Source organism: Pelophylax lessonae (assembly GCF_965119305.1).
Source record: "Pelophylax lessonae genome assembly, chromosome: 3".
Lineage (NCBI taxonomy): Eukaryota > Metazoa > Chordata > Amphibia > Anura > Ranidae > Pelophylax > Pelophylax lessonae.
This window is the reverse complement of record NC_138770.1, coordinates 304,169,795-304,196,103: the sequence shown is the minus strand read 5'-3', so window position 1 is coordinate 304,196,103 and position 26,309 is coordinate 304,169,795. Positions and strand designations below refer to the sequence as shown.

General features: G+C 39.3%; 1 protein-coding gene across 2 annotated transcripts in view; it reads right to left on the bottom strand.

Moving 5' to 3' along the window:
* Window positions 1–26,309, bottom strand: part of MASP1 (MBL associated serine protease 1) — a 175,087-nt gene that overhangs the window by 136,878 nt on the left and 11,900 nt on the right. For both annotated transcript variants that reach the window (XM_082249634.1, XM_082249635.1), the window contains exon 2: window positions 15,325–15,550. In XM_082249634.1, the coding sequence (XP_082105760.1) occupies window positions 15,325–15,550 (226 nt within the window). The remainder of the gene's footprint in view (window positions 1–15,324; window positions 15,551–26,309) is intronic.

The following is a 26,309-nucleotide window of genomic DNA, read 5'->3' as shown; positions in this document are numbered from 1 at the left end:
GTTGTATTCAAAAGTAATTTACAGCTCCAGCTGTTAATGATTACTATCTCAACATTTGAAGACCTGTTTAGCCAACAAGCTTCGGAAGTGACATGTCTATGTTAAATGTCCATTTCGCATTTCAAAGAATATTATCAAAGAATGAGATGTGACTTCAAAAGAAATTAGATAGCTAGGTGCCACCCCCTGTAGTGTATAAAAATGTATTACAAACCCTAGCCAGGTAGAGCAATGTTCATTAAGCCAACAGAATGTAATGTAAGATTGACTTGCTCTCCAAACATGGCTTCCTATCTACATGTTTGTCTAAATAAATATAAATTTCAATCTGGCTTCAACAGTCAAAATGTTATTGAAACCCGTGAGTTTTGGGATTACCCTTACAACAGTATACAGAAGTAAGTGGCGGCCTGTATAGGCTGCAAAAATTAGCTCACATGGGTTGAACTGACAGCAAAGAACGTAGTATATGATGGCTAGAGGTAGGCATTCACAGTATACAGAAGTGGCGGCCTGTATAGGCTCCAAAAATTAGCTCACATGGTTTGAACTGACAGCAAAGAACTTCGTTTTTGATGGCTAGAGGTACGGTAGGCGTTCACAGTACACTGAATGGTAAGTGTCGGCCTGTATAGGCTCCAAAAATTAGCTCACATGGGTTGAACTGACAGCAAAGAACTTCGTTTTTGATGGCTAGAGGTATGGTAGGCGTTCACAGTATACAGAAGTAAGTGGCGGCCTGTATAGGCTGCAAAAATTAGCTCACATGGTTTGAACTGACAGCAAAGAACTTTGTTTTTGATGGCTAGAGGTACAGTAGGCGTTCACAGTATACAGAAGTGTCCGCCTGTATAGGCTCCAAAAATTAGCTCACATGGGTTGAACTGACAGCAAAGAACGTAGTATATGATGGCTAGAGGTACAGTAGGCGTTCACAGTATACAGAAGTGGCGGCCTGTATAGGCTGCAAAAATTAGCTCACATGGGTTGAACTGACAGCAAAGAATGTAGTATATGATGGCTAGAGGTACAGTAGGCATTCACAGTACACAAAACGGTAAGTGTCGGCCTGTATAGGCTGCAAAAATTAGCTCACATGGGTTGAACTGACAGCAAAGAACTTTGTTTTTGATGGCTAGAGGTACAGTAGGCGTTCACAGAATACAGAAATAAGTGGCGGCCTGTATAGGCTGCAAAAATTAGCTCACATGGGTTGAACTGACAGCAAAGAATGTAGTATATGATGGCTAGAGGTACAGTAGGCGTTCACAGTATACAGAAGTGGCGGCCTGTATAGGCTGCAAAAATTAGCTCACATGGGTTGAACTGACAGCAAAGAATGTAGTATATGATGGCTAGAGGTACAGTAGGCATTCACAGTACACAAAACGGTAAGTATCGGCCTGTATAGGCTGCAAAAATTAGCTCACATGGGTTGAACTGACAGCAAAGAACTTTGTTTTTGATGGCTAGAGGTACAGTAGGCGTTCACAGAATACAGAAATAAGTGGCGGCCTGTATAGGCTGCAAAAATTAGCTCACATGGGTTGAACTGACAGCAAAGAATGTAGTATATGATGGCTAGAGGTACAGTAGGCATTCACAGTACACAGAACGGTAAGTGTCGGCCTGTTTAGGCTGCAAAAATTAGCTCACATGGGTTGAACTGACAGTAAAGAACGTAGTATATGATGGCTAGAGGTACAGTAGGCATTCACAGAGTCAGGTCACCTAAACTACACTACGGTCACCCTGACATGGCAGAGTCAGGTCATCCTAAACTACACTACGGTCACCCTGACACTTAAAAGTATCCCTACAAAAACTAGATTATTGAATCTAACTATAGTGGTATATAGTACCCTAACTACACTGCATATCCCTTTCCTCACACTTAAAAAACAGCTCCATACAGCAGAAGATAATTGCAAAATGACACTGGAGCTTTACAAGCAGCAGGAGAAAGACAAATGCTTCCACTCTCTTCCACAGCCTCTGTATTACAGTGCTAGAGGTTTGGCGGGGCTATGTTATATACTGGGGGGCGTATTCACTCCTGATTGGTCTCTGGACCCTGTAGTCACTCCAATCACATTCCTAGCAGACTCCTGCCCCCTCAATTGGCTTTTACTGATGTTTCTGGGCCAATCACGGGCTTTTAAAGCCCAGTTCCTGTCCCATTGCATATTGGGCGGTTCTGGTGACCGAATTCCGACCTTTAACCTCAAAAAGTTCGGAATTCGGCCGAATTTCGAACACCCAATGTTCGGGTCGAACCGATGGTCGACCCGAACCGTTCAATCATCCCTAAATATCACCACCTTGTCTCCCCCACTCCACAGTAGCCCCTTCCCTTTAAAGTAGGCACAGATATATTCTCCAAAGATAAATAGAAAACTAATAGTGCTCTCTGTTCAAAATGTTTATTTAGGATAAAAAAATAAAAGACAATACACACTAAAGGTGCACAAAACCTGTGCACAATGATAAAAACTCTTTCAGAGCCTGCCTCTATCTCCCTCAGTGTTCTGAGCAGCTTTCACGGCACTTCTCAGTCGCAATGTGAAGATGTAATCAAGCTCCACCCAACATGTTTCATCATCAAGACTTTGTCACAGGGCATCACTGAACATGCATCACTCTTGTCCTAAACTGAACTTTGCTTCATCTACACTAGAAGAAGAAATTTTCCTGACACCCCAAGAGAAGAATGTATCAAGAACATTATGCTGATTCTACGTGCAAAGTAACCCTGTATTTTATATTTAAGAGGCTGGAGTGTGCTTACAAAGCAGTTGCAGGGACTGATCACAGTGCTGGAGGGAGTCTGCTGAAATGAGGAGTAAGGTAAGTATTTTTTGTTTAATGCTCTGCTGCTACAATAAATGAGCATTTAACCCTTGCAATGCGGCCTCCTGGATTTTTTTATTTTCCCGGAGCCGGCTTTAAGCTATTCGCTGCCGCCGCTGTATGTCATACGTTGGCATCAGAGGTTGCATGTAAGTAGGGCAGGCCAACTGTTTAAGATGAAAGTGATTTGGGAACTGTTCCACAGGCCCCCCCCCCCCCCACAAGTTTTCCTGGGCTCTGTTATCCAAATCCAACCTGCTGGCTCAGGACCTGCATCACATTTGTTGCTGAGTGGAGAGAAGAAAGGCCAGTGAATATCCATTTGCTCATCTCCTCTAGCACAGAAGAGATGTAAGCTATGGCACTTCTGGGATCAGCTGTCACTGGATCGTCTGTTGTTGCTGTGGAAGAAGCTAATGGAGTGAGATCTTCACTACAGGGAAGACATCAGAACCTTTCATAGAAAAATTTTAGCACATACAGGTCTATTTGTTTCCTATGTCATGTTCCTATGTAATACAAATAAAGTTTAGTGAAAAAAAAAAACAACTTAAAGTAACACACAAGCATTTATATACCCCCTAAAATGTTTTAACCCTTACCCACTCTTACCTCATACCTACAAACACATACAAATGTAAACCAAGTAGTCAGTGTACCTACAAAGGAAAATGTCAATTACACTACACATTACTTATCAATGTGCATGCAGGTATGAGATCAATAATTTTGGGGCTATTATTCAGGGTTTACTTGAAACTAAAGCCCTGTAAGAGCTTTTAAAGCATCACCAATTGAACATTTTAGGTGCCGAAGTTGGTTGTTGTTTACAGGCACACTCAATTTTAAGGTTTGTTGGGTACTCAGTGAAACCTCATCTTTTATATTTTATCAAAAATTGTGAAATATAGTTGGTTTTATTGCTCTAAAATTAACTTTAGTGTAATTTTTACAGAAAATTTGCCCTCGATAAACTGTTGTGCTGATATTGTGTAACATAAAAAATTGGAAATACCAGTTTGTTTTTTTCCAGGGTCTCAGCATGCAGAAACTATATACTGTTTGGGATTTTCGGCTAATATTCAGGCCTAAAATGATTTTGGAAACGTGTGCAAAAAAGTGCAAAAAATGTCTCAGTCAGTGAAAGGATTAATGGTGGCTTCAGTTCATTGGGGGGAATTCAATAACATTTCTGCACCACTTCTCGGGCATTAATCCTTTTAGGGGTCCAGTTAATGAAGCATCTGCCACACTTTTGGTTCTGACAGCGACTAGTGCACCAAATTCAGGTAGTTTTGAAATGTTCCACTTTTACATTGTGGTGTGTTGAATGCGTTAAGTTTAAAATAAAATACTGACAGTTCGTATCTTACGAAATTGGAGCAAATTAGGACCAACTCTCTTTTGGTGTATCTAGAGAAACTGGCGCAGCCAGATTTTGCATGAGTGTCTGGCATTCGTCCCAAAAATGGCGCAGTATGCACCAAAATCAAGTAAAAGTTCTAGACAGGTACATGAATTTGGAGCATGCTGCACTACTTTTAGGACGCATGAGAGACACTTGTGCCAGTCTTTAAGAATTACATGGATTGTTTGTTGCAGTATATGCCTGTTTTCTTTTATTTCTTTCAGGTTTAAAAAAACAAGAAGCTTCTAATTTAAACTACTCACATTTAAAATCATCTTGCACATTGCATGCCAGTGGGTAGGTATCAGTTAGGCAACAATTCATACAATCAATTCAGCCAAGCGCTCACTCCAAAGGGGAAGGCCGACGTGCTGCTGTCCTCAGGTGGGGAACTCCAACTGGGATGCATAAAAGAAAGGAAAAAGAGGCGCAACACCTAGTGCATTACCCGTGGTCACCGTATAAAATATTTTATTAAAATGCCAAATGCATACTCACATACAAGAAGAATGTAAAATCGCATTAAAAGAATCCACCACACATGGAATGAAACATATCCTTGTAGATAAGACCACTAATGCATTTTGGGAGTCAAGCTCCCTTCATCAGAGCAGCTCTGCTTTATACGGTGACCACGGGTAATGCACTAGGTGTTGCGCCTCCTTTTCCTTTCTTTTAGGCAACAATTCATCCCTCGCTGGCTTCAACTGTCAGTATAGTCACCTTCCACACTTTCCCACAATCACCACATCAATCGAGCTCCACATAGCCATGCCCAATGCGTTTCAACATATCTGACTTTGTCATGGGGTATATGATGAAACGCATTGGTCATGGCTATGCAGGGCTCGGTTAATGTGGTGATTGTGGGAGAGTGTGGAAGGTGACTACACTGACAGTTGAAGCTAGCGTGGAGGTGGTGAGACTAGGATGAGTTGTTGCCTACTTGATACCTACCCACTGACATGCAATGTACAAGATGATTTTAAATGTGAGTGGTTAACTTGGGTTTTAATAAATGTTTAATGGGATTAATATTCTTGTTTTCTCTCACAGACATGCAATGAGAAGAGACCTGCTAATTGAGGGGTAATTCTACCAGGTGGATATTGATCCTATCCTAAAAGCTTATTTGCCTTTTCATAAGAGTCTGATGTGACACTAAACCACTTGTCTGGACATTTTCATTCCCTTACAGTCCAGGCCAATTTGCAGTTCGATTTCAGGGCTGTCACCAGAATCTGAATGACAATTACTCGATCATGCAACATTGTACCCAAATCAATTATTGATCATTTTTTTAAGATAGATAGAGCTTTCTTTTATGGGTATTTAATCACCACTGTTTTTTTTTTTGCTACATAAAGGAAAAACATTTTTGTGTTTTTTATTATTTTTTTTTCAAATAAATAATCTTTCTTTATAAATGTAGGCCCAAATGTATTCTGCTACATTTCTTTGGTAAAAAATAACCCAAATCAGTATATACAGGTGCATCTCATAAAATTAGAATATCATAAAAAAGTTAATTTATTTCAGTAATTCAATTCAAAAAGTTAAACGCATATATTTTATATAGATGCCTTGCAGACAGAGTACTATATTGCAAGCATTTCTTTCTTTTAATTTTGATGATCATGGTTTACAGCTAGTGAAAACCCAAAAATCAGTATCTCAGAAATTTTTAATATCACATAAGACCAATGAAAAAAAAGGATTTTTAGTACAGAAATGTTGGCTTACTGAAAAGTATGTCCATGCACAGTATAGTATGCACTCAATACTTGGTCGGGGGTCCTTTTGCATGAATTACTGCATCAATGTGGGGTGGCATGCAGGCGACAAGCACGTGGCTCTGCTGAGGTGTTATGGAAGCCCAGGTTTCTTTGATAGTGGCACATCTGCATTGTTGGGTCTGGTTTCACGCATCTTACACTTGACAACACCCCACAGATTCTCTATAGGGTTTAGATCAGGCAAATTTGCTGGCCAATCGAGCACAGTGATACTATGGTTATTAAACCAGATATTAGTACTAATGGCAGTGTGGGCATGTGCCAAGTTCTGCTGGAAAATCAAAATCAGCATCTCCACAAAGCTGGTCAGCTGAGGGAAACATGACATGCTCTAGAATTTCCTGGTAGAGGGCTGCGCTGACTTTGGACCTAATAAAACACAGTGGTCCAACACCAGCAGATGACATGGCTCCACAAATCATCACTGACTGTGGAAACTTCACCTCGGACCTCATGCAACTTGGATTTTGTGTCTCTCCACTCTTCCTCCAGACTCTGGGACCTTGATTTCCAAATGAAATGCAAATTTTCCATAGTACGTGATGCCCAGTGTATTGCTTCACACTGACCTAAAGATCTATTCTTTCCTGCTGCTGGCACCACTCTGAAGACCGCTAGCCAAGATAAGAGGTGGAGTACAGTTGGTATCACTCCGCATTGGTCAGGAGCCAGCACTACAGAGGAGGCATTGGCTTATGTGGTTTTTGCTCCCTACTACAGATCCAACTTTATAAGTAGTCCTTCTGCATTGCAATCTGTTTAATGCTCTGGGATGGCGAATGAGCAAGACCAGACTGTGATCTACCATTCACCTGGCCGCGATGTTCTGGTTGCTGACCCATGCATTGGAGAATAGCTTAAATTCTGCTCAGTTTATTTTTTATGGCCTGTGTCCTGTTATGAAAATACTGTGTGTAGGGAAGTACCCTAAGAGGTAATTTACTAAAATGCAAATAGGCTGTTAACTTTGCAAAGGAAAATATTAGTGAATGTGGTAAATGTGAAGATTGCCCAGTCAATACTCAATACCCAAGGAAAAAACATTATTTTGCTTGCATACGATTGGATGATGTAAGCGCTTCATCTTATTCACTAAGCTAAGGGAAAATCACCTTGCAAAGTGAAAAAAATGCCCCAGCAAAGAAAACAGCCAATTTGCCCTTAGTAAATCAACCCATGTTGCCTCATCTAGTGATATCCTTTTATGTGAGCAAACTTAGGCTCTTCAAAATAAGTAAGTGCTAGTAAATTGAAGGTACAGCGTATTGCAAAATATTTGCTTTTCATCATCCCTATGTAAAAGATGAGCTGTTCTATTATTTACCATAAAGAGTTAAATGTTCTAAAGTACATATGATCACAACGTTCTATTCTTGGCTTGAAGACAACCTCTAGGTCATTGTCATTTGCTGTAAACACTCTGAGATAAAGCTTTAGCTGTTGATCACATCCCGGCAATGATCAGTAATGTCAGCTGAAAATGACTAATGTATTCATGAACTTTCTCACAATGATGTTCCAATCCTCACTATTAGTAAATGGGATGTTCATTATTTCATTCATACTCATAAAGATTTCTGTATTGTCTGGTGATAGAAAGGAAATGCAAAGGTACATCCAGAAATCAATGTATACATGTACAATAGAGACAATTTAACCTGAGCTCCTGTTATAGGGATACCAAGCGAATGCCTCCTCCCCTATTGCCATCCAAGACTACTTTTGGTCCCATATATGATATCTAGTCTCTATGACCAATATGGGGACCCAGGAATTGGGGCACAGGAAAAGTCAAGATTTGAAATTAAATCAGTATTCTATATCTTTGGATCTCATGATCATTTTCACTTGTTATATTCAGTGAAAAATGACTGCTGAATTTTTAGAATGCACTTAGCATGAATTGCCCAGGTTTTTGGCATGTATACTTTAAAGTACCCATAAACATTAGTTGATTGTTTAAGTAGCCACAATAGATGACTATTCAATGTCTATGAATCCCCTAGAGACCTCTCTAACACTGAGGAGAATACCACCCAGGAGGATCATAAAATTCTTTTCCATTTGCTGTGGTCTTCTTCCTGCTGATAATCCAGCACTGAGTGTCTGCAGTATCTCCTACCCCCAACTTCAGGGCTAACTGAATACCTAATGTAACCTTTTGTATTTAGCAGTGCACTGAATGGCACAAATTCTTGTGAGTGGTTTTATTTTTATTTCTAGTGTTCATCATCTTTAGAGCCAATATTTCCTACAGCACATGGTAATATACCTACCCTTTCATTACACACTGCTGATAATTAGTACTAAAACAGATAGACAACATGTGGTTTTCAGCTATGGTAGAGCCACAAATCAAAGAAAGCCTGCTGGGTATAACTGGAAAACAACATATTAACAGCATTGATTTTCACCCCCACAAATGACAGTTTCCAGCCTTGAGAATTATAGTTAAATCTACAGCACTGGTATGCTGACTTGCATATAATATTTATGCTTGAAAATTTTCAGAAACTGTTGTTTTCTTTTCATGGGATTTCTATGGATGGTTATATGTGATGATGTTCTTTATGTCTACCTTGCGGGCACATATTTTCTAGGTCCTTTGGGTCTCTCTTACCGGTAGGACTTAATAGTGTGAGTGTCGATAGAGCAGAGAAGCCAGTTAGGAGGTACATGGTTTAATAAGTGATGCATTAGCAGAACCGGACTCTAGAGGCATCAGGACAAGGGAGTTGCTAGGGTCAGAATGATCAGGTACGATTCCTGAAAATGGTAGCCCAAATAGAAGACCATGATTAATTGTAAAACAACAATAATAGTGTCATTTTTTGAAGGATGTTCATAAATAGTAGCAGACTTGTTCCTTTAAAAATGTTAAATCATGCTTGCCCATGGTACAAGCACTTGCTGACACCAGTGGGCTTGACAAAATAGTGCAATGCTCCAACTCTCAGACAAAGATTAGGCTCAATATTTGGCTAAGCTGGAAAGCTTTGACATGCTGTTTTATATCACACCCCAAGCATCACCCCTTACAGGCCATTTATTGTCTTTATTGCACTGCATAGGCATCATGCACACATGTGAACTCTTACATCACCTCATATTTGCGAGTCAACTCAACCATAGTCAATGTTACAATGTATGTGCTCAATGTAATCAAGTGGACAATATACATTAGTTATCTACAGACATGAGGTGATTTTCCCCAAGCTGTCTAGTTATGGTCAGACAACCAGTGTATGACTAAACACAATTTTCGACTTCTACAGATGTTGTCTTAAAAACCCTTCTTGGGTGAAGAATCTGGGTTAGATTTGTCCAGCCAAAAACACTCTTTTTTTCACTGATATTTGCCAGGTTTAGGAATCTCTAACATTGCTCCCGCTTTCATAGGCCCACATATGCACATTCAATCTAAAATTGAGGCATATTAAGAAATCTTCTATAGGGCATATCATTTGCAACTGCCTAGTGCCTGCACATCTGTAGCTTAATGGTGATCATACATGGCTACATCTTTTTGAATGAAAGGTCACTGGTCATTTCCTCTTGATAAAGAACAACAAACATTGTTTTTGCAACAATGTCACATGCTCTAAGCATTCACAATGGAGTACCAATGGTAATGTTCATGTGTCCATAAAGGTAGAAGCTGAAGTGGCAGTAAAACAGTGGCAGGAGATCCACAGATGCCAAATAGATCAAAATGAGATGACTAGTACAGTTTGAAAGCCTGGGTTTGAGCTTTAGTGGGCTGACATTAAACAAAGGGACAAAGGGGTGGTGCCCGTAAACGTGTATGCCCACCCACTCCCTCTTGCAGCACCAGTCCTCACAACTTGTCAAAAGGGTACTCCACACATGCTGTCAATTGAATGGTTACCCGGTGGCTTGCCATATCTTTATCAGGCTCAGCCATCCATTCCCCACTCCATGTTGCTGCTTAGTGGATGTCCGACTTACCCTTGGAGCTGTTCTCCGAGAGCCTCTGTATAAGTCAGAAAGTGTTGTTATAATAAATTTGTGTGACTCCTTACTGATTTAGCACCTTTGTTGTTTGTTTCCAAACATTGTATTTGATGAGTCTGGAAAAATATTATAGTGCAGGGATAGGCAACCTTTTTGAGGTTGAGATCTGCCTGGACAACATGGAGTAAATCAAAGATCCCCAGGGGTGGGTACTAGGCAGCGCCCTTTAAAAAATAAAAAAGATCAAGCTCCCAATAAAACGACAGAATGAGGGACATATAGTGTGTCACAGTAGTGTCCTCTGCCTCCCTTCCCATCACTCTCCCGCTGTAGTGTCCTCTGCCCCCCATGCAGTGTTCTCTGTCTCTTTCACATCACCCCCCCACTGTAGTGTCCTCTGCCCTCCTCCCCCCACAGTAGTGTTCTGTACCCACCAATACAGTGTCCTCTACCCCCTTCATATCACCCCCCTCACTATAGTGTCCTCTGCCCCCCATAGCAATGTCCCTCCCCCCAGTAGTGTCCTATACCCCCCAAAGTGTCCTCTGCTCCCTTTCTCATCCTCCTCCCCACTGTAATGTCTTCTGTCCCTTTCCCCCCAGTAGTGTCTTGTACCCCATCCCCAAAACAGTGTCCTCTGCCCCCTTCAAATTTCCCCCCCCTCACTGTAGTGTCTTATACCCCCCTATAGCAGTGCCCCCCCCACAGAGTGTCCAATGCCCCTCTGCCTCCCTAAAGCAGTGTCCCCTGCTCCCCAACTCCCTAAGCAGTGTCCTTTGTCAATTTCTCATCACAACCCCCCCCCCCCACCTTTTGTGTCCTCTGTCCCTTTCACATAATCCCCCCTCACATACACACAGTGCTGTGAAGCACTTCGTACCTATCAGCGTGTGTACAGTACAGCAGAGAGGAGATCAGGAGACAGCATAGTGCTGTGTGGAAGGTGGGAGCTACCGAAGTTAATTTTTTTATAATTTCAAGCTGGTAATTGGTCGCTAGGGCCCACCCTCCATCTAGCACTATGCTGCCTCCTGCTCTCTGCTCTGAAGTGAACATGAGAGTGGCAGAGGCTGGGGGAATGCAAAGCCATGGTCACAATCCACCTGTTGGCTTTCCCGTGGTTGAACGTCAAACGCAGTCGATGGCTTGCCGACCCCCGTTATAGTGGATCCGAGAAATTCAGAGATGCACCTGAGATTGGGGTAATGTTTCATCCTTTATCACTGCTGCTGAATATAATCTTTGGAACCCCCTTTGCTACCAACAGGCACTTTGGCAAATAATGACACCTGTGATGTGATATCTGAAAATGTCTGTTAACTAAATGAAAAAAAAAAAAAAAAACGTCAATGTAATCTGCTGTTGGAAATAAGAATTGCGTATAGATCAATTTTGCTTAACCTTACTAGTACTGTGTACCACTGTCTATCTTTACCAAATTCTTCTCGGTGTGGCATGCACATGTACATTATCGGTATAATTTAGTTGTGTACATTTTTATTGAACAACCTTTTATGTTGTAATATACTATAATTATGTTTACTTTTTTTTTTTTTTATAATTATGTTTACATATGATTTATTTGGAAGAAGGTACCACTGGTCAAGAACATCTGCTTTGGGTGTCAAGAAGGAATTACATTGTGAGGCTCACACTTTCCGTTCACACAAATGAAAGGAACTGGCTTAGACTGAAGGGCATTCCACAAGTTCTGCAAGTCAAATGCCCAGCCACTGAAGGTAGAATCCATCAATGTAACAAAAGAAAGATTTACAGACCTATCAGTAGGGAGCATGCAAAGAGATGAGGAATACAAAGGGAATGGGCTGATATTGAGTTGGGAGCTTGTTCTCACATATATTGTACAGCCCCACTTGATCTACTGATGTCAAACTCATGATTTAAGGGCAAGGGTTATGCAAGCTGTGAGAGTAAAGGAATAAAAAGAGAACTGACAATAGGAGTCTTCAATCAGACAGACAGCAGTCTAGAGTATTGTGACAAATCAGCAGGGAGCAATTCACAAAGTCTCTTACTCCAACAACAAGGGAGCATGGTATGATATGCTGACATTGCTTGTAAGCAAAATCATTGCTAACAATACCAAGATCAAAACCATACATTTGTACAATAATAAGTCAAATGAAACATCTGGGAAATTACAGCACATTTTCAGGTAATTAAATAATACTAAAATGTAAGTCTCAGTCATCAGAGAAATGTATTTGAATGGTTCATGAGTGTGTCACCCTCCCCCATCTAGATTCTTTCTTCCATATGCTGTTTAATCCTCAGGTTGCTGGAAAGGAAAATCTCCCACAGCAAGAACGACACAGCTGTCAATCATGTGAAAATGTTTACATCATTATCTAGGTCCAAGAAAAACATTTAATTAGCAGCAACCTCTGTAGGCACAACCCTCAGCCAGAGTGATGAGATAGGACAGGAAACAGCAAATATTAACTCAACCAGAGGCCGCTGTGTTTATTCTAGGGCAGAGGACATTTCTCTCTTTTACTTACTTTGGAATGAAGCCTATTACAATTGATAAGATTCTCAACCAAACTATCGGAACATGCAAGATTATAATTGGCATTCTCGGCAGTGCTCAAAGTTGTATATACCTGAAGCCAAACACTGATATGAACTTTGGGATAAAGCAATTAACTGAAAATGACACTGAAACAGACACTTATCAATATCATTTCATAGGTTTAAATTATTCATACACAAAGAAAACTGATCTTTCCAATAGTTCTTATCTGGCACCATTAAAGTTTAAATATGGGCAAAATAAAAATTTCATATACATTTACCGGACACTTTATTGGTTACACCTTGCTAGTATCGGGTTGGACCCCCTTTTGCCTTCGGAACTGCCTAATGGGCCATACACACTATGCAATTGTCTTTAGATTTTTTCCTTTATCAGGGGTGTCCAAACTTTTTTCAAAGAGGGCCAGATTTGATGAAGTGAACATGCGTGAGGGCCGACCATTTTACCTGACATTCTTTGGACCATTAAAATTAAATACAAACAAACTATTTTATGCAACGTTTATTGCAAACGGCATACTTTTCCTTTCATCACATGGATGACAAATCTAAACGGGTGTTAAATCGCTCCGCCTTTCATATCTGAAGGCCAGATGAAAATAAAAATCCAGGAAGCTGAAATATATGTACATTGTAAAGTACATTACATATTATTGGTAATAAAGGTTGTCTGTCAACTTTTAAGTTAAAAAAAATATGAACAGGAACATAACACCAAGTATACATGTTGTGTTCAAATATATTGATAACTGATTTAGACCAACTGACGTTAACTGAGATTTTACAATGTATTTATCTCAATCCGGAGCATGCGTGCTTCCTAATCAGTCACACAAGGGTTAACCACATATAAGCGCTATATGAACCCACCGATGATGATTAATGATGGCAGCAAAAAAAGTCATGAATGATGCCAATGTATTTTTCCAAATTACCTGTGGGGCCGTATTAAAACAGCCCGGGGGCCGAATTTGGCCCGCGGGCCGGACTTTGGACATGCCTGCTTTAGATTTACCAAAACCATATAATATGAGGTTAAATCTAAACGCTTTCAATTTGTATGCAATCAGGCAGGCCTTTGCACTACATAGTTGAAGGTAAATCTAAAGGAGATCTAACAACAAAAGTATAGTGTGAAAATCCCAGTAGATCAGCAGTTTTTGAAATACTCAGACCAGCCGTCTAGCACCAACAACCATGCCACGTTCAAAGTGACTTAAATCGCTTTTCTTCCCCATTTTGATGCTTGATTTGAACTTCAGCAAGTCGTCTTCACCACATCGAGAGACCTAAATGGATTGAGTTGGTGCCATGTGACTGGCTGATTATCAATTTGTGTTACTAAGTAATTGAAGAGGAGTATCTAATAAAGTGGCTGGTGAGTGTATAATACAGTCTTTCAAAAGCATTAATACATAACTTTTTTTGTGAGTCCTCCCATAACGTATGGATCCTTTTACTAAAGGCAATTAGACTGCTCAATTTGCAAAGGAAGGTTCACTTTGCAAAATAATTTTCCCAAGAACTTGGTGAAATTTAAACATTTCCAATTTGAAAAAAAGACACGCAAGGTCAGACAAATTAGCTATTATGCATATTAATATGTCATTATTGTCACTATTTTCAGGAATAAGCAGTAACAGCAGAGCACAGTGATTACATGGCAACACCATCAATATTCATCAGTGAGTTGTATATTGGCACTATAGTTATGCCACTACTATTAAAGTATATGTACAGTATATACTAAGGGCTCATTCTGATCTAAGCTTTGTGATAAAGGACAACAAAAACACACTTTATAACAAAGCATAGCTCAGAATTGGCCCCCTAGTTTCCACACATACAGTATCTCACAAAAGTGAGTACACCCCTCACATTTTTGTAAATATTTTGTTATATCTTTTCATGTGACAACACTGAAGAAATGACACTTTGCTACAATGTAAAGTAGTGAGCTTGTATAACAGTGTAAATTTGCTGTCCCCTCAAAATAACTCAACACACAGCCATTAATGTCTAAACCACTGGCAACAAAAGTGAGTACACCCCTAAGTCAAAATGCTCAAATTGGGCCCAAAGTGTCAATATTTTGTGTGGCCACCATTATTTTCCAGCACTGCCTTAACCCTCTTGGGCATGGAGTTCACCAGAGCTTCACATGTTGCCACTGGAGTCCTCTTCCACTCCCCCCCCCGTGACGACATCACAGGACTGGTGGATGTTAGAGACCTTGCGCTCCTCCACCTTCCGTTTGAGGATGCCCCACAGATGCTCAATAGAGTTTAGGTCTGGAGACATGCTTGGGCAGTGCATCACCTTTACCCTTCTTTAGCAAGGCAGTTGTCGTCTTGGAGGTATGTTTGGGGTTGTTATCATGTTGGAATAAGGCAGTGCTGGAAAATGATGGTGGCCACACAAAATATTGACACTTTGGGCCCAATTTAGACATTTTCACTTAGGGGTGTACTCACTTTTGTTGCCAGTGGTTTAGACATTATTGGCTGTGTGTTGACTTATTTTGAGGGAACAGCAAAATTACACTGTTATACAAGCTGTACACTCACTACTTTACATTGTAGCAAAGTGTAATTTCTTCAGTGTTGTCACATGAAAAGATATAATAAAATATTTACAAAAATATGGGGGTGTACTCACTTTTGTGAGATGCTGTATATATAAATTAAAATACAAATCTTTAAAAAAAAATGTTGCAATTATTTTCAATGTTATTATTACCTTAGCATAGTCATATTCACAGAGGTAAGATGGTTCCAGGTCAAAGTGAATAAAGTACAGCCTGATTCTGAATCCTTCTGGCACAGTTATATTCCAGGTCACCTCTGAATCACTTGGATACAAATCTGGAAAATTGGGTGTTCGGATCTCACCATACATTGCTCTTAGTACAAGGACCTCACCTTCACACAGCAACCATAATAATGGAAAAAAGAGTTGGAAGAACCTAAAAGAAGAAAAAAAAAACATGTATTTTATGCTTGCTTACATACAACGTAAAACACCTCAATATTTTTGTCAGTTTATCTAATATCCTCTTGATCCTTTTGGGTTAAATGTTTTAATGATATTAATCTCTGTAAAGGAACTTCCCTCAAGTGTTCACATTGTTCTGCATGTTTGTGGTCAGGAATCTCAAACAGAGAACAAAGATTTCTGGATTTATTTCCCCACAAGAAATAAAAAAATCAGCTTTGATGGTGGTAAACATAAGCCATTTGTCAGGTGTCAGCTGGTGATAGCAAACACACATCTATCCCTTTATAAAGAATGTAGAAAGGAACAATCATGGTCTCTGTTCATATACAAACCGCATTCTGTAGGATACCTCTAAAAGTTAAATCCTTAAATTCAATACTGTAAAACTTGTACAAAAATGGAAGAGTATGAACAAATATCCAAGTGTTTTTTTTTATCCATCCAGATAATCCCTAAAGGGTCCTTTCATGTGATCAGCAGCCAATCCCCGGCTAGCTCAAACAATTAGCAGGTAGATAAAAGTCATAAAATACAATATAATAAAATATGCAATCAGAAGTCCCATATTATAACACATTTCTGAAGCATAACAATACAATAGGCACAATTCTTAGGAGTCTACAATTAAATCCTATAGAACACATTTTTTTCAGCTTGTTTATCCATTTTAACACCACATAATTCAGAAATCTACTAAGCAATCCATCCATCTAACCACAGCCCACTTTCCCAATAGCCATCAATGAAAAACATTTTTCTGTAGGATCATTATGTTTGGAAAATGTCTGGAGGCCTCTGAATGATATCATAAAGATACCCCTAGTACATTCAATAGCTCCTAAAGATATCTGGTCAACATATTGGGGTTCATTTAATAAAGGAGTAAGGGCCGGTTCACATTTGTGCGATTACAGAGATCATTTAATTCGTAGTGCACTGCTCCTTAAATTACATGCGATCTCTGTGTGGTGCAAATTCAGCCATACAGTTTGTACGGCTGAATTTGCACCGCAATCACACTAAAAGACATACAGGACCCTTTTTTGGTCCGCAGCAGAATCGGATCGCATGGTGGTTCACACTAGTGCGATCCAATTCTGTGCGAACTTTCAGATCGCACTGCGATATGCGATCTGATCTGGGGGTGTTGTTAACCTGTAATTGACACCCCCAGCATATCGCATATGGCAGTGTGAACTGCCAGGGGTGCAGATGCGATGCGGGAACACGCTGTATATTCGCAGCGTTCCCGCATCGCACAAGTGTGAACCGACATTCAAATTAAAATAAATGCTCTCTTCCCAAATGATATGTCTACATTGGAAAGAGAAAATGTTAGTAAATATTATGAACCTGTGTTCACTTTTAATACACAGTTATCTGCAGGAGAAATTTAAAAGGCAAGCTTCTATGCTGGCTCATGATTGGGTATTTAAAGTGAATACATATTCACCTTTTTAACAACAGTCAGTTCGCTAATAGCCAAGTATGGGAAATTGTATTAACCAAAGTATTACAATAACTGTATAAAGTTGTTCCTCTTAAATATGGTCTGATTTTATCTAAATGCATGAACGTAGGTTTATAGCAGATAGAAAACTAGTACTTATTGCAAACTTCTTTGGTTTGCTGCTAGCTGTTGGGAACAGTATGTCGGAGACCTAAGTTATAAGCAGACTCTCATTACTTATTACAGACTTATTTACAGGTAAAAACTAAGTTTGGGTTTGCCACCTTCTCTACCTTAAACCTTCCTATTGGTAAACAAAGCTACCCCTAACCAATGTATTAGGGGGTGGGATCAAGCTGGATTTTAACAAGAAAAGTCCTCATTCATGTATATTATCAGCTGCCTATATCTCTGGATCTATTCATTTTTTTGACTCTACTTATACAGGTCCTTTGGTGATTGTTTTATGCAGTGTGTACAACTGCGGCATCGACAAAATTCTCAGCATAAATGAGTAATGAACTGCGAAATGATGTAAGAACAAGCAAGCCTAAACAAAATGTATTATGAAAAAAAACATGGAGGATACCACAATTCCCTGAAAATGTTCTTGTTTGACAGCTGGCAGGACTGGCTGTCAAAATAACATAGCCACAGCTAGAGAATCATTCATCTGAGCTGTGTATAGCCAACTTTAGCCACTGACCCAAAGAAATTTGCAGATAAGAATCATCGCAGTTGTTCCTGGTCAGTGATTCGGAAACATTAATGGTGGCCATAGATGGATCGAAATGAAGCTGGTTCAGCAGGGACCAGCCGAATTTCAACAGAAGTCAATTATTAGATCGATTTCTGTTGCAAGAACAAGGTGGGAATCTATTGTCTATCAGCGATTGCAGCCGTCTGGCTGCAGCTGCTGATCAGTGAATTCTAACAGCCCTCAGTCCCGCTGTAAAAATACAATGTCCCGCTGGTGCAGATTCCTACATTCACCTCGTTTGCGAGGATGGAGGAACTAAACAAATCATATATGGCCAGCTTAAACCAGTAGCTATGATTATCAGCCTGGCAACTGGTGTTTTTTTTTTTTTTTTATTTTAAAGGAGAAAAAAGATTAGCAATGGCAGCCTCTGTATTGCTTACATTGAAAATGTATTTTACAGTGTACAAGCAACCCAAGCGGAGAGTAAAATGAAAAAAAAAATAAACATAACTTTTTTGTTTAAATTTCATACATATACACACAAAAACATGTTATTTTCATTTCTTATGATTAAAAATGATAATGTGCTATTAGAATCTACTTACGTAAAACATTTGCAGCTATTTGTGGAAAAAAATAGAGAATGTATGATTTAGAGTATATCTTTAACCACTTGCCGACTGCCGCACGACTATCTACGTCGGCAGTCAGCCCCTCACAGGCAAAGTGACGTAGGTCTACGTCGCTAGCCTGTGAGGGTCTAGGGAGCGAGCGCACGCCGCCGGAGGCGCGCTCCCGCGTGGTCACGGACCCCCCCGCGCGTGTGACCGGCGGACCCGATGTCCGCTGGTCACTCTGCGATCGCCGCTGCAAAGGGAGAAAGTCAGACAGCTTGTGTAAACAAGATGCCTGTCATTCTCCCCTGTGTAGAAACTGTGATCACACGGTTCTACTATGTAGAACCGTTGATCACTGTTTCTACAGCTCAACAGACAGCCAATCACAGTTAGAATCACGCCCCTAGGGACACACACAGCCCCTCCCTCTCAAATAAAGTTAACCCCTTCACTATCCAGTGTATTTTTACAGTAACAGTGCATATGTATAGCACTGATTACTGCAGTAATGTCACTGGTAACCCCAAAAGTGTCAAAAATGTCAGTCAAGGGTCCGATCTGTCTGCCGCAATGTCGCAGTACCGCAAAAAAAATTGCAGATCGCCGCCATTACGCGTTAAAAAAAAAAACAACAAAAATGACAAAAATCTTTCCCTTTGTTAGTAAACGCGATAACTTTTGCGCAAACCAATCAAAATACGCTTTTTGCGATTTTTTTTTACCAAACATATGTAGCATAAAACAAATTGGCCGAAAATGTTAAAAAATTTAGATTTTTACATTTTTTTTGGGGAATTTCATATAAAAAAATGTGAAAAATATTGTTATTTTTGCAAAATTGACGCTCTTTTTTTGTTTATAGCGCATGATCAAAAAATCGCACAGGTGATCAAATACCACCAAAAGAAAGCTCTGTTTGTGGGAAAAAAAGGACGTCAAATTCGTTTAGGTACAGCATTGCACGACCGCGCAATTGTCCGTTAAAGTCACGCAGTGCCGAATCGCAAAATACCCCCTGGTCAGGAAGGGGGTAAAATCTTCCGGGGCTTAAGTGGTTAAAACTTGTATTTTTATCAACTCATATTTTGTTGGTAGTAGAATTAAATAAAAGGGAGACCTCTTTTGTGAAACGTGGATCTCAATAAAGATGAATGAAGTCTCAATCTGAATACAGGGCTGGGTTGCTATGTAGAGGGTTATATTTCAATTTATTGAAAAAAAAATACATGAGATTGATGAACAATAGCTCCCATGTTTTGGAAGCTTGATACTCTCAGATACATGCATTTTCTAGAATGCACAGTACAGTTTGAGTTCTTTTCTTTGCAAATGTGTTTTCAATAATCCACTGAAATTTAATTCAGAAGCCTTCACGTGACCAGAATAAAAAAGGAAGAAGAAAAATTATATTTAACCATTTTATTGACTGCAAGATTCATACTGCAGCTAGGAAAAGAAACCATAGTTTGCTGTGTGGGTGAAATATATCTTTATATATTAAACTGAAGGTAAATTGTCGATCTCTGTTTCACTACAATTGTGCTAGGAATAATCTTCACTGTCTGAAAGTTATGTAAAATGTCTCACTAATACATCCGTGGCAAGCACAGCACACAAAACATCAAACACTGTCTGTGGACTCAGCTGTCCTAAAAGTTGATGTTTTTTGTTAAATCATTCTGACAGGAATGAACAAGTTGGAGAATTGAACAGGAGATGGTATAAAAATTCGATGTTTTATCTTTTGAAGACTATCACGTGGAAAATGAACTTGCATTCTATATCAGAACCTATAAGATGACTCTTACTTGGGATTTCCTTTCTTTCTGGCTTTATTTAAGAGAGTCATTTCCTACAATCTCTGTAATATAATTTGAAAAAGAAGAGAAGCTAGTAAATAATTAAGTAACAGATGTATAATTTGTGGTATTTAAATTGGTAGTGTGTAGCACTGTGGCTGAAGGTGTGGTAAATATGTAAGCAGAGCCAGGATGCTTCATTGCCATGAAGTTTTAGACCTTACCATGACCCATGCAGTTTATCAGTTTATTTTTTATATATATATATATATATATATATATATATATATATATATATATATATATATATATATATATATTTGTAATGAAAAGTATATGGTGCTTTAGTAAATCATTCCCCCCAAAGAGGGTGAGTAAAATATTCCCTTTGCACATGTTCCTGCAAAAAGCTAATAAGAGATGGGTGCTGTCGCAACAGCTGGCTGGGAACCAGTATTAACACAAGGTTGAAGCATATATCATTAGCACACTGTAGGACTTCAAATAGCGTCCAAAATGTTTATTAACCACTTGCCCTCTGATAGATTTACCCCCCTTTAAGACTAGGCCATTTTTGTGATGCGGCACTGCGTTACTTTAACTGAAAATTGCGTGGTCATACAACACTGTACCCAATAAAATTGATGTCCTTTTTTCCCACAAATAGAGCTTTCTTTTGGTGGTATTTGAACCACCTCTGCGGTTTTTATCTTTTGTGCTATAAACAAAAAAAAGACCAACAATTCTGAAAAAAGAACAATATTCTTTACTTTCTGCTATAACACATATCCAATACCAATATTGAAAAATAAATCTTCATAATTTTCATCTTTTTCTTCATCATTTTAGGCCAATATGTATTCTGTTACATATTTTTGGTAAAACAAAATTCTGATAAGTGTAAATTGGTTTGCGCAAAAGTTATAAAAGTTTTATCTATTTTTATTCATTTTATTTTTCCTGCAACCAAAAGAAATTTGCATAATCTATGGCTTTCCTTACGCAAGACTTGTAATATCTTGAAATGGCTGACAGGTTCACTTTTAGTGGTGAGCTTAACTTTAGTGTTGTGCTCAGGTGATACGTTGAATAACCGTTACGTTTTGGGTTGAAGTGAGGTTTAGAAATTTGGTTATGAGTTGGTTTTTGTGATTGGATGTAAGTTTTGTGAAAGCTTTGGGGTTGGATTAGGTAATGGTCTGAAATTAGGATTAGGGATGATCGAACTTTTTAAAAGTTTGGTTCGACCAGAACACCCGAATTTCCTGAAAGTTCGGTTTGGATTCCAGAACCCCATTGAAATCAATGGGACCCAAACTTCTGGAATCAAAAAACACCATTTTGAAGCCCTAAAACCCAATAAATGCCCCTAAAAAGTGCCTAGGGTTCTGGATCATGCCCCAGGGACAATTAATCACACAAAAAAAGTTCTTAAAAATTGTCATTTTGATAGAGAGCCAATTATTGAAAAAACTATTGAAAAAAAAATGAGATTTCTTTGGATTTAGTGTCTGGGGGTTCTAAAAAGTGTACCTGTGAAGTTTCAGCTCTGTAGCATGTCCAGAACCAGAAAAAAACAAGTTTGTTTGTATTAGAATTAATATAGAACAGGGATATGGCTCCACTATTTTCACACCTTGCCGGTTTTGTAGCAAGCGTTTTTTTGGGCATTTTTTGGGGGGTCTTTGGAGGCAGGCATAACATCAGAACTTCTGTGTAGGGGGTATATATACACACACATGTATGTATATATACACATACACATATATAGGTGTGAAAGTAGCAGAACACTATGCTTGCGCTAATGAAATAATTAACACCCATATGGCTTCTCTGCTATAACACCTATATGTGTGTATGTGTATAAATACATATACGTGTGTGTGTGTGTATATATACCCTTATACAGAAGTTCAGATGTTTTGCCTGCCTCCAAAGACCCCAAAAAAATGCCCAAAAAAACGCCTGCTGCAAAAACACACCTGGGCGTTTTTGTAGCTGGCATTTTTTTGGGCATTTTTTGGGCGTCTTTGGAGGCAGGCATAACATCAGAACTTCTGTGTATGGGTATATATACACACACACATGTATGTATATATACACATACACATATATAGGTGTGAAAGTAGCAGAACACTATGCTTGCGCTAATGAAATAATTAACACCCATATGGCTTCTCTGCTATAACACCTATATGTGTGTATGTGTATAAATACATATAAGTGTGTGTGTATATATACCCCTATACAGAAGTTCAGATATTTTTCCTGCCTCCAAAGACCCCAAAAAAATGCCCAAAAAAACCGCCTGCTGCAAAAACACACCTGGGCGTTTTGTAGCTGGCGTTTTTTTGGGCATTTTTTGGGCGTCTTTGGAGGCAGGCATAAGATCAGAACTTCTGTGTATGGGTATATATACACACACACATGTATGTATATATACACATACACATATATAGGTGTGAAAGTAGCAGAACACTATGCTTGCGCTAATGAAATAATTAACACCCATATGGCTTCTCTGCTATAACACCTATATGTGAGTATGTGTATAAATACATATAAGTGTGTGTGTATATATACCCCTATACAGAAGTTCAGATGTTTTGCCTGCCTCCAAAGACCCCAAAAAAATGCCCAAAAGAACGTCAGCTACAAATATGCCCAGGTGTGTTTTTTGCAGCAGGTGTTTTTTTTGGGCATTTTTTGGGGTCTTTGGAGGCAGACAAAACATCTGAACTTCTGTATACGGGTATATATACACACACACTTATATGTATTTATACACATACACACATATAGGTGTTATAGCAGAGAAGCCATATGGGTGTTAATTATTTCATTAGCGCAAGCATGGTGTTCTGCTACTTTCACACCTATATATGTGTATGTGTATATATACATATAAGTGTGTGTGTATATATACCCCTATACAGAAGTTCAGATGTTTTGCCTGCCTCCAAAGACCCTAAAAAAATGCCCCAAAAAAACCCCTGCAATAACACACTTGGGCGTTTTTTTGGGCATTTTTTGGGGTCTTTGGAGGCAGGCAAAGCATCTGAACTTCTGCATAGGGGTATATATACACACACACTTATATGTATATATACACATATATAGGTGTGATAGGAGCGGAGACATATGCTTGTCAATTATTTTATTAGCGCAAGCATAGTGTGTATATATACATACATGTGTGTGTGTGTGTATATATACCCCTACACAGAAGTTCAGATGTCATGCCTGACTCCAAACATGTCAGCAAAAAGCATAAGTGTTCTAAGAGAAACGATCTTTTCTCTATAGCTGTCACCCTGACATGGAAGGGTTTTGTCACCCTGCCATAGCAGTCAGAGTCAGTTAACCCTACACTACACTACGGTCCCCTTACACTTAACACTTTCCCTACAGAAACTAGATGATTAAATCTAACTATAGTGGAAAATAGTACCCTAACTACACTAGATATCCCTTTCCTCACACTAATAATTGCTAAATGACACTTTGAAGCACGTCATTGTATTGCAATGCTAGGAATTTGGCGGGGCTATCTTATATACTGGGGGGCGTATTCACTAGTGATTGGCCTCTGGACCCCCTAGTCACTCAAATCACATTCCTAGCATTCTCCTGCCCCCTCAATTGGCTTTTACTGATGGTTCTGGTCCAATCACGGGCTTTTAAAGCCCATTTCCTGTCCCATTGCATTTTGGTCAGTTCTGGTTGCCGAATTCCGAACTTTTTCAGCAAAAATTTCGGAATTTGGCCGAACCTCGAACAGTCAATGTTCGGGTCGAACCGATGGTCGACCCAAACCGTTCGATCATCCCTAATTAGGATGAGGTTAAAGAAAACCTGCACTGAGTCCAATCCAGGAGCTACCATTACTGAGTTCCCTGTAGGATGACTAGTTGCCTGGCTTTTTCTGGATTTATTAATTAGTAAGTCACTAACCTGGAAAAACATGGACGTTTAAAAAAGTCACAGCAAAATCAGCACACTGAATCTGTAAATTTGTGACTTAGAAAGTATTAAAGCCATTGGATCAATGTCACAGACATGCAATTGGCATTTTGATAAAGAGAGGTTAACAATGATAGCCATATTATCTTACTACAAGTTCCATTTAAAGGTAAATTGGTACTTACATATTAAACTGTTAGGGTTGTAAAATTTTATCTTGCTGTGTTAAATGTAATTGGGCCCAAAGTATGGTGCCTTTGTCATTTTTCCCAAAAATAACATGCAGCAGCTATACATTTAATTATATAATGCATATATACAGTAAGAATGTAATATATTATAAATGATAATAAACCCTCATATATTAATGTAATCTAATGTTCTTCAACACTAACCTTAGTCATAAAGCCCAATTTGCTGTTTAGTAGATCTTTCTTTATTTTCTATCTCTGGCTTTAAATGTGGTTCTTCTGCTTACCTCCTCTGTGGAGTGCCCCCTATTCAGTGCCAATCCCATGGGGCCAGCTGTGCGTGCGTGCTCACGGTGGTAGGACTCCATTTTGGCACCCTACTGCTGCCTGTGTCCCCCTGCATCACAAGATGTTACACCTCCTGCCTATTAGGTGTTAAAGGTCATGCCTGTTAGGCATAACATTCCTCAGCTATGGACGAGAGTCTGCTCATTCTCACAACCACAGCTATCACAGTGAAGCAGTGCGTATGCACGAGTGAAAAGCATGATGGGACATGAAGTCCCAAAACCTTAGTTGGGATTGCGCTCTGTCGAAAGGAAGTGTAGATGAAGCAAAGCAAGAAAGGATGATAACAGACATAACAACAGTTAGTGAATTGTGGTAATAGTTAAATAAAAAAAAATGATATATAATTAATTCATATAGTTAATAGATGTATTTCCAGTAAAAATGTGCAAGCCTTTATAAGTACTTTAAATGCATGGTTTAAAAAAAAAAAACAAGCACATGTGCTACTCAGAATTTCCTTCTCTCTTTTGCTGACTTCATGTTATATTGAATAAAAAAAGTCAGTAAAGGCATGCCATTAACCACTTTAAGACTGCAAGGATTTTTCCTCTTAATGACCAGGCCCTATTTTGCGATTCGGCACTGCATTACTTTAACAGACAATTGCGCGGTCGTGTGACGCTGTACCCAAATAAAATTGATGTTCTTTTTTTCACACAAATAGAGCTTTCTTTTGGTGGTATTTGATCACCTGTGAGATTTTTATTTTTTGCGCTATAATGAAAAAAACGAGCAACAATTTTGAAAAAAAAAAAGTTTTCACATTCTGCTATATGACATTCTGAAAAAAAAAATTAAAAATCAAATTTTTTTAAACATTTTAGGCCTAAAAAAATAGCAATAAGCGCATTTTGATCGGTTTGCACAAAAGTTATCGCGTCTACTTACTACGGGAAAGATTTATGTAATTTTTATAGTTTTTTTTGTTCACTTAATGGCGGTGATCTGCGATTTTTTGCGGGACTGCAACATTGCAGCGGACAGATCGGACCCCTAACTGACATGTTTGACACTTTTGGGGGTACCAGTGACATTACTGCAATAATCACTGCTAAAAATATGCACTGTTACTGTAATAATGACACTGGCAGGGAAGGGGTTAACCCTGTGGGTGATCAAGGGGTTAAATGTAAGCCTAGGGGAGTGATTCTAACTGTGGGGGGGGGGTGTGGCCTGTGAAATGACCATAGAGACATATGATCCTAAATAGAAGGATCACATGGCCTCTATGGTCATTGCAGGGAAAAGGACGGTCAGCTGTGTTTACAACAGCTGACTGTCCTTCTCTCTCAGTGGGGAGTGATCGCGGGTCTCGGACAGCAATCGGAGCCGCCTCACCCATGGATCGGCCTCCCCGCTGTCGAGTGGGGGCGAGAGCGCGCCGCTGGTGGTGCACGTTTGCCCCTAGTTTCTAACGCGTGACTGACATAGACCTACGTCGGTTCGCGCAGGGGAGCCACCCTGCCACAGTAAATCTGTGGCGGGTGGTCGAGAAGCGGTAAATATTAATGAATTCTACAATGAATATTGACTAATGTTAGTCTGAGTTAGTTTTTGCGGTTAAGCAGCAGATTATTCATATATATTGCCTCAATAGAAGATGTTACTGATTTATCAAGTTCCAAGAAAATAAACGTGGGACAGGAGCTTTAG